The 14,178-nt window shown below is 32.8% G+C and overlaps 1 protein-coding gene across 12 annotated transcripts in view; it reads right to left on the minus strand.

Moving 5' to 3' along the window:
- NCOA1 (nuclear receptor coactivator 1) overlaps positions 1-14,178 on the minus strand; it is a 186,924-nt gene that overhangs the window by 47,907 nt on the left and 124,839 nt on the right. For all 12 annotated transcript variants that reach the window (XM_074288361.1, XM_074288358.1, XM_074288363.1 and 9 more), the window contains 3 exons: positions 10,283-10,430; positions 7,663-8,986; positions 373-553 (listed from right to left, as the gene is read on the minus strand). In XM_074288361.1, coding sequence (XP_074144462.1) covers positions 373-553; positions 7,663-8,986; positions 10,283-10,430 — 1,653 coding nt within the window. The remainder of the gene's footprint in view (positions 1-372; positions 554-7,662; positions 8,987-10,282; positions 10,431-14,178) is intronic.

Below are 14,178 nucleotides of genomic sequence, written 5' to 3' on the forward strand. Positions count from 1 at the left end.
AAACTTCCATATTTGGTGAACTAAAAATTAAGAATCTGGTATATTTGATCGTGGATATAAGTTTGCATTTGTTCCACTGAAAAATACATCTAAGAAATAGGTATTAAGTAGTGTCCTGTTTGGGCACATGAATCCCATGTTCCATATTTATATAATAGGTTTAGAGACTGTTCAAATAATTTAAAATATATCTAGATATAATGAAATCAATAAATAAAATTCTAATGAACAATTTCTGGTATAATATCAGTTGCTATTTCACTCACTGATTTCACTAAGGGGCCAAAGTTCCTAGATGTCTAAATGCAACCATGTATAGTATACCCTCTTAAGAAAACATTTTTTAAAAAAAACTTTGCATTCAATACATACTATTCAGCCGAGGAGGAGGTCTGGCTGGGGTAGACTGAAGGGCAGTTGGTAGGATTTCTGATTTGACGGTTACCCCAGTGTTTCCAGCTTCAATCCTTTCTGACTCGCATAAACCTGGCAGCTGTGATGCTTTCTCCAGTGTTGGCAGTAATGGATCAAACTGGTCAAGGTCAGCTGGAAACTAAGATGAGAAAGCAAAATCAGAGGTTATTGAAATCTCTACCCTTCCATCAGATCCAATGAGTTTTACTGGATATTTGCACTTTAGGAATTAAGTGTGACTGACTCTTTTTAGAAGAAGATAAAATAATGCTGCATAAAAATAACTCAAAATAGGGGAAAGCACACCTAATTAAAACTTATCAAGTATAGGAGCCAACATGGTTTAGTACTTCAATCTCTTCTATGGGAATTTTACCCTTCAGGCACCTTTAGTATCATCGTTTAATACTGTTTCTTTCAGACTGTCTATAAATGTATCCTACTTCCCCTCTCCCCCCCCAAAAAAAAGTCATTTCTCTATAATCTTCTCAAGCAAGAATCCTGAATCTCTTCATTTTCACAGCTAAGCTCCTAGCCAAAAGACTTATAAAACCTTTCCTTAATTCTTCCCTTGCCACACATTTCTCAACTCCTCCTAACAATATAGGTTCTGATCTTACTATATAATTCAAATACTCTCCAAATTTACATAATTCTTTTAACTCATTGATATTACTCAATTTTCTTCAGCAGCTCTGCATAACAATACGAACAATATTCAGGAAAAAATAACCTGAAATCTTATCATTAAAAAATATTTTTAACTCAGATTTTGAAAGAAAATACTTTTCCAACTCATCCTAAGTTGCCATTATCTCTAATTTGGATGGAGGACAAAGTCCCAACTTTCCTGGTAATGATTTTCTTGTTCTATCTTTTTTTTTTTTTCCCCTGAGGCAATTGGGTTAAGTGATTTGCCTAGGGTCAGACTGCTAGGAAGTTTTAGGTGTCTGAAGATAGATTAAAACTCAGGTTCACCTGACTTCAGGGCTTATACTCTATCCACTCTGTCACCTATCTGCTCCGGTAACTCCATTTTCTATCACCCACTCTTCTTGGCATTTTTTTCTGAACCAGATACCTCCTGGTTTGCTCCTCCCATAGATTTTTAGCTTTCTTCAGTATGTTGTCTTCCATATTAGATAATAAACTACTTGAAAGCAGATGAAATAATAAGATTCTTTGTCTAGTTTATCTATTTACAGTTAATTGATTTGTCCTGGAACTAATTAAAGTCATGATTCTTTGGCCCAGTCCTTTTTTTGTAAATTCAATTGGCTTATAATAAGTAAAGTTTATAATTCAGTTCTCTGGTTAATCACAGTTCTATTCTTGAGTCAAGGAAATCTGTTACCTTTGAAGGAAGAATATGGACACCTGGAAGTATAATCTAATATTGTTAGAACACCAATTATCCTTTAACAATGTCTAGTTGTTTATCCAAACAATTCTGAGTCACAATCTCTAACCTTGTAGTTGGATTCAATCTGAATATTTTTGGTCACAGGAGGAAAGGAAGAAAATGTTGCTTAATCCTAATTCCAATTTTCAACTAATCATATTGTCTCTCCCCACCACATCTCAAGTGGTAAATTCACACCATAAATGAATTGATCCTGTTTGGAACTTTTTGAATTTTTGAACTTTAATATATCATTTTCGACTTTGATTTATGCTTCTCTGATTTAGGTATTATTAACTTATAAAATTAATTCAGTTGAGAGTTTTTCTTTTTCAGGTTTTGAGAATAATTTGTGTAATCCTAGTGTTAACTGTTCTTCGAAATTTTGATATAATTTTCATATAAATCCATGTGGATCAATTAATTCCTACCATATTCCCTCCAGCTCCCTTATACTTACTTTAATTTTCTTTTTTGAAACAGGATTTCTACTAGCCATTCTGTTATTTTAGAAAGTTTATAACAAAATAAATATAAATAACAAAGAAATACAAATTAAATGTTGTGAAATGATAATCAAATTTAACTCCCAAAAGAGAGATGTTAGGTTCTAACTAGGTGGTAAGTCGGTACTTGGAAATTCTCTAGCTCAGAGTTCACACCTTTAGTTCAAATCTTTAAGGGAGTTTACACCTTTGAAGGAATACTTTAAAGGAGCCAGCTCTTTGGTCAGTAAGGAGTTCCCACAAGCCCATTCTCTGGGAGGATAAAAGGAGGAGTAGTCTGGAAGGGAACAGTCTAGATTGGGATAAGAACAAGACTTCCCAGAGAACTTTAGGGAAGCTCAAGGAGATTCAGAGCCAGGATTCAGGAAGAAGAGGATTTGAGATTCTACCTTCGCTCTGGCTGGAGGCTCTAGAAGCCTCCCAAGAAACCTGCTCACAGAGAAAAGGATTTACAGAAAAGAAACCTCCTCCCAGAGAAGGATTACAATTGAGAGACAACAGGACAAGTATTTTTGCCATTTTGGGGGTGGGGGAGAGAGGTTATGGGTACAAAACATGTCATGTAATGCTGGACTGCTGGTAATTTTACTAAACTTGTTTTTTTAAATCTTTTAAAAATTCTTCATTATATAAAAGAAGACCTTCCCACTCAATTCAGTTGATGCAGAGAAAACCTAGAATTTCAACACACAGGGAGGAGTAAAGGTATCTCATAGATACATATGTTGCCTACGGGAAGAGTAGACAGACAGACACACACACACCTACACACCCACCTACTCACCCACCTCACAAATCTGGAGATTCAGGTTGAGGAAGATCTGTCTTCAAAGAATCCTCAAGTAGCTTCCTTTTGGTGCAGTTATCTTTGCTGCATCACTGCTCCATACACCTGTCCCCACTCTTGCCCTTTTCTCCCAAATTCTGCTCTTTTCCAGAGTTCAACTCTCTATAAATTTGACTATGCTTTTTGAAATCACTTCCTTCCCTTGGGTTCTTGTCTCTCTCTCTGAAGTATGTACTTCTGCTTTTTATTGGATACTATTTCTCCTACTGGTTTAATAACTCTTTTTTTAAATTTTAAAATTGATTGAAGAGAGGAATGCCCTCTTTATCATGCATCAGGATGTTTCCTTCTTAGACAGTTCCTATATTGTAGAACATTAATTGCTGTATGGCTTCAAAGAACAAAAATGGTACTTTATTAACCACTAGTTGTTTCCCACGTAAATACAGATGAACTGGATAAAAGTTTAATTTATCATTTAATAAATGTCTAAAGCCTTATATTCCTCTCATATTGAGTAAATAACTTATCACATAGTTGTGAGTTGTCTGACCCCCAGAGAATGTATAATTCTTTAAGGTTTGAGAATTCTTATAAGCTTTCTAGGGAGAATGGGTCTGTTATTAGTTACACATGCTTCTCCTCCAACTATCTATCTGCTTTTTGCTCAGGCTTTTATTTTCTCATTCCAGATTAGTTAAGCCCTCCTGTCTTATGTTAGTAGCTTTTTTATAACCTTCAGCAACAGGTTTGTTTAAATAATTCAACTATACCCAATACAGATAACTGCAACAGATGTGTGATTCTTCAAAGTAACTAAAGTTTATGTATGTTATTATGGTATTAATAGTGGACTCAAGGAAAAAAAAAAAACAAAAACGCAACACACCTAGCTATGAATTCAGATTTCTCTTTTGCTAAATGTTGATGGTTTATGAAATTGGAAAAATGTTCGTTTTGTTTTATCTGTTTCTCTGTATGAATAAACTGAAGCCCTATCTGGATAGAAAATTTCCTCTTCTTGAATAAATCAATCTAGATGAGAAAGGGTTTGTTTTTGCAGTCACCAAGTAGCTAGTGCCTTTTTCTTTAAAATTACCTTATATTACTTTGTAAATATCTTGCATTTAACTATATGTGCATATATTTTCCAATTAATTGCTGGAGCGGAAAAATTTTCATTTTCTTGGGGGGGGGGTATTTTGAGTACATAATACAGTGTGTGTGTATATAGTAATATAATCTGTATATTGACGGAATAGAATTGAAAGTGTGCTATCTCTGCTTCCTTATGTAGTTGCAGTTTGGAAATATCAATTAACTTAGCAAGGTGAATTTTAGAAGCAGTAAAGTTTTTCAATAAGAAAGCATTTTTAAAATTCCTAAATAAGATAATAATAGAAATAATATGTAATTTATACTATAATTATATACTAGTTTTATATTCATAACATCTCAAAATATATGCAATATAATTTATTCTTTTATAAAATATGTATGTTATGTATATTAGAATGCATTAACTATTACTTAATATATTAAAATACATGTATATAGAACATTTTGCCATGAACGATTAAATTCAATCAGGAAAAAAAAGGCTGAAAAATTGTATTCAGCTTATAGGCACTCTTTTCTGATAAATTCACAGAGCTTAAAATTAGAGTACACAAGAATTTAACTCACCTCTATAAAAAAGACATATTTACCTCTTAATTTCTATATTTTAGAAACCATATCATTTTCCCAGGTTTGTAGCCTTGGCATTATTTTCTACTCTTCACTATTATTACACCTCATATTCCATTTGTTGCTAAAGCTTCCAATTCTATCTTCACAAAATTTCTTTATCTGGCATCTCATCAATTATAAGTACCATAATTTAAGGTTGCTGACAAACTAGAGAGAAGCTAGGATGATGAAAGTTTTGAGTTGCTATCAAATAGCAACTGTGCTATCAATCCTATCAAATTAGGATTTATTGAAGGAATGGGCTTGTGTTACTTACAGAAGTATAAATTTAGGGAAGACAAGAAATATATGGTGGGCTCACCATGTGAAATTGTGATGTCTTGCTCTGTTTGGGCGTCAACGGCAAAACCATGAGCAAGTCTAAGTTCTATAAAGGAGAATGAGGGTTACAACAACTTGAGATGTCCAAAAATGGAATAAGTAGCCCTTGAGAATTGTACTGTATCACCATTTCATAAAAGTATTCAACAACAGCATACATATTTAGAAGGATTCCCTTTCAGGTATAAGTAATACCAACTGGTTTTAGAAGTCCCTAGCAACTCTCAACCTGTGTGTAATGTTTATGGTCTATGGATTAATAACCATTGCTTTTGGGATTACTGCTAATTTTGAGTACGCATTCTGGATTACTTACTAAGTACTACATAATAATTATATAATTAATAAATACTTTTTTGCTTATAATTTTTATTTTCCTGATATACTGGTACACACTGTAAAGTGGGATACTTCAAGGCTTCTTGACTGATCCACCTAGTAGTCATATAATATTAATTAATAGAAATAATCAAAAATATTAAGTTTTCAAATCATTTGATGGTGCATTAAGACATTCAAACCCAAAGTCTAACATTCACAATAAGTCATGGGGAATACAAAAACACTCCTCCAAGTATGATGATGTAATAGAACATTAAAGAGTTCAATCTAGACTCCATGGATCCAAATTCAAGAGATCAGAAAACAAGTCATTTAACCTGGGGTTGAAGTTATTTTCCAAAAAAAAAAAAAAAAAAAATAGATAACTATTTCAAAATATTGGTTTTCTTTTTTAAATTATGAGTATAGTGAAATCAATTATTTAAGAAATTTTACACTGAAATCCTGTGGAATTATAAATCTGGCTTTTATATATACTCACTTCATTCTAGATAAAAGTTTCTTCAGCAAGCAATCACAAAGAGAAAAAGTTAAATAGCTCAACTTCTGCAGGTTTGGTTGCCTATTACTTCCAAAGTGTCAAATCAATTTCAATTAGATACATATTGCTGGTAACCTGAGGTAGACAGCCATAAAGATAAAGGGAGAAATATCCAAATTTCTAGAAGTCTTGTTTCATCCTCCCCTCAAGATAATATTTTATCCATATTCACTATAAGCAATTGATGAATTATTATAATTTAAATAATCAGAGAATACTAGCTAACCATCAAAAAGGTCCATTCCAAGTGTCACAGTGGATGGAAATTTCAATGTAAAAGAAGCAAAAAAAGATGATGAATCACTTTGAGAAATGGCAGAACTTAATGAACAAACTTTTTTTTTGAGGCCTTCCCACCATTTAACTGTAAACTATATTTCTATGTACATTAAAATATTGTTAATCCTCAAATGTTTCTTGAAGTACTTTAATTTCCCTATAGAATCCTACATAATTTCTGACAAGATTCAAATCTACTTTTTGAATATCATTAATATGTTATACTTCAAATTTTTACATCAGAAATATTAGAAAAAGGCACTTTTAAATGGAATATTACTTTAAAAAAATACAAATTCTTTCAACCAAGGGACTTTAAATAGCTCTTATTAAAGACATTACAGCCTGAAATGCACATGTGTTTTCTTTTTGTATGAACATGTAAATCTTAATTTATTGCAATTGTTACGGAAGATAATTGTTTATCTTTTTAATTCCCTCACCCTCTGTTACTCTTCAGAGGTTCTTAACCTAGAATATAATAACTTTTTACATACTTACATACACACACACACACAGATAACTGTACTTCTTTCAATATATTTTTAACTAATTTCTAATATTTAGGATATATTAGACATAAGTCCTGTACCAAGTACCAAATGCCTGACTTTATGAAAACAAAGGTATTGAAGTGGGTGTCACAAAATGAAGCTACCAGCCTTCCCCTGCTCTCTCCCCTCCCCACCAAGGAACATTTCTCAAGGATCTCTCACAATCTAATGTGGGAGATCTCGATCTCTCCCTCTCCCACTCCCTTTCTTACTCCCTTCCTTCTTCCCTCCCTCCTATCATATCATCTGCAAAGAGTAATAGTTTTATTTTCTCATTACCTATTCTAGTTTCTTTAATTTCTTTTTCTTTTCTTATTACTAAAGACAGCATTTCTAGTACAATGTTGAATAATAGTGATGATAATGAGCATCCTTATTTCATCCCTGATTTTATTGGGAATGCATCCAGCTTATCTCCATTACAAATTCCTGCTGGTTTCAGGTAGATACTACTTATTTTCAGGAAGACTCCTTTTATCCCTGTGTTTTATCTAATAGGAATGGGTACTGTATTTTGTCAAATCTGAGATAATCGAGTAGTTTGTTTTGTTATTTATAGATCAATTATAGTGATATTTTTTTTTTCTAATATGGAACCAGTCCTGCATTCCTGACATAAATTCTACTTGGTGATTAAAAAAAAAAAAAAAAAAACAACTAATATTTTATTTAAAATTTTTGCATCACTGTCGCTCTCAAAAAAATAAATGTCCTGAAGTAATAATAATTAAGGACATATGTTCTATAGGAACAAGTATACCCACCTGATTTTGGGACTCTAACTTGATTTCCTCTGGTGCAGGTTTAGTAAGTGGCGTTGGGGTTGTATTACAAGGATCCATCTGCTCTTTCTTTTCAACTTTCACTTTCACATCATCCAAACTCAAGGTTGGAGCTGCTCGTAAGTCTTTCTCATCTTTATCTAAAAGGTACCGCAATAATTGGTGGTCCTTTGATTCCTTTTTCTTTGAAGCCTCTAGTTCTAATTTTATGTTGGAATTCCCTGGCACTTGATTACTCACGGAGCTAGAACCATTATCCTTTTTGTCATGCTCCACTGACAGAGTAGTTATATCTGAAGGACTACCTTCTTGCAAGAGCCTGTGTAGAATTTTGTGTCTCTCAGTCAATGAACTATGAGAGGAGGGGCAAGTGTTGCCTGAAGATGAAGAGTTATTAGCCGTTGAAGTTGAAGTGCCTGAACAAGATAACGCATCTTTGCCACTTGTATCAGCATCAGTGTGTCGTAACTGCTGTTCAGCAGTTGTTGCTAGAAGCTGCACTAGCTTATGACTAGTTTGAGAGTATTTATTTTCTCCCTCTGAGAGTTTGTCACTATTATGCAAGAGGCCTGAATCCAGTGGTTTAACATCATTTGAACTGTTGTCCGATTGGACCATTTCATTTAAAATAGAAGTGATCTCTTTGCTGTCTTTGGATTCTGCTTTTGTTGGGAGCATATTCATTCGGCTAGGAGAATTTTGTGAACTCAACTGTCTGAGAACAGGAGAAGTAGCAGAAAAGCCGATGGAATTACCGGGTCCTTCATTAATACCCTGTAAAGAAGTTGCTGGGATGTTTGAATAAGTCCTATTAGGATTACCACAGGCACTACCTGCCATACTAATGGGAGAACTCAATGAAGGAATATTGGGAGAAAAAGAATTGCTTGGCATTCTCGGCCTTGTTGCCAATCCAGAACTAACCTGTCTTCTTGGAGACATAAACTGTGCTAAGGTAATACCTGTACTATCCATTGGTGAATTGTTGAGGCTTAAAGAGTGATTACTGCCCTGGGAACCAGCTTGTCCCTGGTTTAAGGCAACACTGGCTACAACTTGATTTCCAGATGAACATCCAAAGCTCCCTTGGCTGGTGTTGGAATTACTATTACTGCTGCTACTATGAAGGTCAGAGCTTGGTTGGTGGTTTACTCTAGGAGTCACTAGGCTGTTGTTAGAAGGTGGAAGTGTGGATGATCTGGCCATGCCCTGGGCTGGAGAGATACTAGGATTTATTGATGGGTTTATTCGAGGAAGTGACATTCCAGAATTAGTGTTATCTTGAGGAGAAAGAACACTGTGCTCCCTAGAAAAAAAGAGGAAAAAAATAGTGATTCAAATATCTTAAATCAGTTTCTTTTTTAACTTTTTAATGCTACAAATGATAAAAATGACATCATTTGCCTCACTAACATCAAAATTACCAAGAAATTAGAGGTCAGCCACATCATAATTCATTAAAGAATAACAATTATTGTTTTAAAACACTGCCATAGAGTTTATAGGAAGTGGGGTGGGGGGAGGGGAGCACAAGAAGAAGTACTTATAGCAGTTAAAGTTTAATGCTATTTCCAGATATCTGGAAGAAAAATTTCACTTAGCTCTTCTGAAAATTTAAGAGAAGTGGTATTAAAAGTCTGTCAAAATATCATAACAAGGCTAAGATTTGGGTAGTTGTGATTAAAAGGGAAAACTCCAGAACAGAAAAAGAGATTCTGTATTGAATTCAAGTTTGCACAGTATTTATTACATGAATCTAACCATACTGTTGTTCTGATAAAAGACTAGACATTAATGTTGGCACATAAAAAAAGCAAAAAACTCAAATGTAGGAAAAGAAAATGAATTAATTTACTTTGCTCAGGTAATATCAAATAATTTTAAACACTAGGGATTTGAATTTTTCATAGAAAAAAAGTCTTAACATAATTATGCATGTATGTGTATATATCTGAAATGGCAAACTCTTGAGTCCCCATGCATCCTAACCAAAATTAAAATATAAGTGGAAAATAGGCTAAAAAAAATTTAAATACAATATAATAATGTTATTTTGTGGTTTTCTAAAACAATATGCAGCTTCAGAGATCTATTTCTATTTGAGTTTGACACCACTATATTAGAGAAGGGAACAAAATATAATAATTCTTGGTGTATTCTACTTGATATTTTTAAGAAACAAATTGATAACATACAGAAAAATGATCAACTCTCATAATTTTAAGGTGAAGAATAATCAAGCTTGCCTTAATGAAACAAAGTTTTTTTATTATAATAATGTTAGCCTATTCTAATAAAATTAATTTCTTTAAATTCCAACTCTCTATTGCAGTCATATAGACCATCAGTTCTTAAAAGGTACAATTACTGGTTTTAAACATTTCTTTTTTCTAAAGTATCTATTTCTACTTTTGTCCTTTCCTCTTTTTAAGCTACAAAGTAACTGTGAGGTGAGAACTACAAAAAACATTATGGGTATGGATAATATTTTCATGAAATACTGGTTTTGTGCTAATTTAGAAACTGTATTTCTAATCATAAAGAGAATAAAAATAATGATGAACTGGTTGATTTCATATGAAGCTCTCCAAATAAGTAGTACCTGTCGATGATATGAATTCCCATGATGAAAGGCTGCATATCTGGACTTTGAGGGTAGCAAAGTTTACACTTGGTGTGGGCGCTAAGCATTGTCCCATCATTCAGTATGAACCTATAGGATGGGCTGAAGGCAGTGCCACGAGTCATCACTGTTTCAAACAAAAGAGAAACCTAGTTAAAATTTTGACACTTAATTCTAGGGCAAAGGACTATTACCAAGTCTTATATGTACCTACAGCTTGCCAAATGCTCTTATATATTGTACCTGCTCCTGCAGTTTACTTTTATATTTTTAGCTAGGATCAAACATTGTGGACATGTGAAAGAACGTCATTGTGGATGAAACACATTAGACCTCAGTTGATAAGTTTCAATTAATTTGCAAATTAATGACAGCCTTCTCACAAGAGAAATGGGCAGGAAGTCTCCCAAAATTGGAAAATCAGTATTATGAAGTACTTTCCTGGTTTCTGGTCCTTTTGTAACAAGACATAGTCTCTAGATTTAGAAACATTTACATGGAATTTTTTTTTTTAACACATTTTGGTGGCTACTGTCTATACTGATTAAGAATATGATCCTTCATGGTTTTCTTCCCCTGAAGGACTATTATTCATGCCTTTCCAAAAATCAGCCCAAGATCTACACAATCTTGTTAGACGTTAAGAGTAAATGTTTATAAATTTTTTATAAATAATTTTTAATTTATAATAATATATAATTATAATAATAATAATATATTGTATTTATATAATTATATAATACATATATAATTATAATAATATATAATAATAAATAATTTTATAATTTATAAAAAATTTGTTTATAAATAATATAAATGTTTATATTAAAGTAAATTAGGTAAATGTTTATGATAACATAAGAATACTATAATATTTGGAACTCTTTGCCCTCTTTTCATTATATTGCTACCGGAAGCAAAAAGGACTATGTACCATTTTGTATTTTTCTTTATTTCATGTATTACAATCATTGCACAAAATAATGAAAAACCTTCTAATGAGAAGCTTCTCCACACTTAAGTTGGGTGTGAGTCAGAAAATAAGTTATCATTAATTAGAGATCTAGGCTTCATGAAACCAGTAAAAACATGCACTCTACTGGCTTAACTTTTTAGACCTGAAGATGATCAATATACCATGATGCATATAAAGATATACAGGTGATTCAAAGTAGCTATGAGAAAAAAATATATATTCTGAAACATCATTAACATTATATACTATATATAAATATTATAGGTGATACTTCTATCCCTCTACTTCACTATCATGAAAGAATTCCACCCTATATAAAAAGCAATTGAAGGACATATAAACAGAAATGCTGAAGAGCTTTTGAAACCATGTATAATTTGAGGTAAGAAGGGGTAAGAAGGCATCCTCTTTCCATATTACATTTATTTACCATTTATTTAATTATTGATTTGAGTATATGTTATAAAGCTAAAGAAAACAGTTCCTTCCTCAAAATCTATAATACACAGAGGACATAATCTCATGAAAAGAATACAAAAACTAGAAGATTTCACACTGCACTCAAGAAATTAAGATTTCTGACCAGGATAACTACTTTTTATAATATAGGTCTTTTGAGTTATTGTGAATCCTATAAATCACTGCAAAAGATTTGTATTATGAAAGTAAATCATATCTTGTGTAAATGAAACTTAATGAGCAATAAAACATGAAGGTATGTCTATTTAATGAAATCTGAAAATATGAAAGCCACAACCAGATACATCCCATAAAGGTTTTTTTTGTTGTTGTTGAGGCAATTGGAGTTAAGTGACTTGCCCAGGGTCACAGAGCCAGGAAGTGTTAAGTGTCTGAGACCAGATTTGAACTTGGGTCGCCCTGACTTCAGGGCTGATGCTCTATCCACTGTGCCACCTGGCTGCCCCTTATTTACTTTCTCTGCTAGGAGACCCATAAAGGTTTTAAATATGAAACAAAATCAAACAAAAAACCTAACAATTTATGACATTTAAATAATCTGATAAACTCCTTTATAATGAAGAAAAATCTAGAAGTTTAAAATGAAATGTTAAATAATTATCAATCATGATTCCAAAGCACTGATAATGAAAAATTCTATGAATCCTCAAAAGAGAAATGATGGACTAATATTTAGAATAAGATAGATGCACAAACACACCCTAGTTGCTATCTTAACAGTTACTAGATGGTAGAATATAATTACTTACAACCAACAAAAGTTACTATCAATTAGAGAAATCATCTAGATAAAACTGATCAGGATCTGTATTCTACTGGGGGTAATGAAAATCCTAGAAGTCAAAACTCACTGTGTGGGTGTTCTTAGGGAAAGACGGACACTGGATAAAAGTTTTATTCACCTTATACTAGAAACAGCTCTTATTAGATGTCAATAATCCACAGTCTTCCAAGTTAGAGACTAGTGTTACAATTAATAAGGCTGTTGTTGAATTGAAGTAACTAAACAACCCTCACACTCTTTATCTTTAACATGCCCAGAATTGGGTCTTTATTTTCATTGTGGCTTTGAAGCACTTGTTTCCTTCCCATTACATGTCTTCTGGATACATCAGACTCTTTGTCCTCTCAGTTCAATGAATCCCTTGGTGATTGTTCAAAAACAGTGAAACAGTGAAAAGAACAGAGCCAGAAGAAAGAAGTTCAAATCCCAGCTCTTTTATTTACTACTTGTAGAAGAGGATTGAGTCACCTAATCTTTCTAGGTCTAAGTTTATTAACTTGTATAATGCAGATATAATATCTATTCTATCTATTCAGGTGAGAATGAAATGTGATAATATACATAAACCACATTACAAAGCACAATAACAATGCCAGTTTCTACAAACACTATTCATATCATTAAATGTGAGAGTTGGACTACATGACTTTTTGATCCTTTATAGGTCTAAATCAATGATCCTATCATTTTAATTCCTAGTCCACTTGACCATCAATTATATCTATTCCCAAATCTGAATCATCCCCACAATTTTAATGATTGGTTTGTTTACATAGTGATGAAAGGGATGTTTTGTCTCAAACTCAAGTAATTCCCTAGAATAATTTCTTCTAATTTGTAGTCTAGATATCAAAGAAACAAGGTATATTTCATGGCATATTTCAAAGAAGTCACGTTGAAAGAGAAAAGAAGCCAAAATAAAAGGCAGTCTTCTATTTCAATAAGAAGGGAAGGCAATAATGGATGTCGAAAGGCTCATCTCTTGAAAAAGAAGAAAACAAGTTGAGGTTATAAAGATTTCATGCTTCCCTGAAGGTCTGAGAATCAAAAATGTGTAAAAGGGGAAAAAAAAAATAGACAAAAAGGATGTTTTAGCATCAAAGCAATGCACAGATATAAAGATTCTGACTCAAGGATACAAGCTGATTTAAGAATTATACACTGTGGTTTAAGAAAGTGGTTTATAATGGTTTATTATAACAACCATTGGCATTAGAGGGCATGGAGGAGAGCATGGAAGGAAACAAGTAAAGAAAAGTTTCCTAATTTGTAAGTTTTATCCAACTTGAGAAATATCAAGGTATGGTGTTTTTTTGCCATGAGAAAAAAGGAATTGAAGAAATTTGGAAGACAAATAGAACCTTTTCCCTGAAAGATGTGACAGTATCAAGAGATGAATGAAAACTACATGCAGAGGCTAAGATTTCCAAAGTGATGGATACAGAGAACTGTATGCTTTGAAAATGTTTAACTTTAAGAAAGGTCTAGAATTGGTGTTTTTACTTACTTATCTTTAGAACCCCAAACTACAATCATAATTACACTTTTTTTTCCCCCAGTAAAACATTGCCCCAAATGGATCATATGGCACCTAGGATACAAACTTTAAAGACATGGGGGACCTTAGAAATCATT

Source organism: Sminthopsis crassicaudata, chromosome 2 (assembly GCF_048593235.1).
Source record: "Sminthopsis crassicaudata isolate SCR6 chromosome 2, ASM4859323v1, whole genome shotgun sequence".
NCBI lineage: Eukaryota > Metazoa > Chordata > Mammalia > Dasyuromorphia > Dasyuridae > Sminthopsis > Sminthopsis crassicaudata.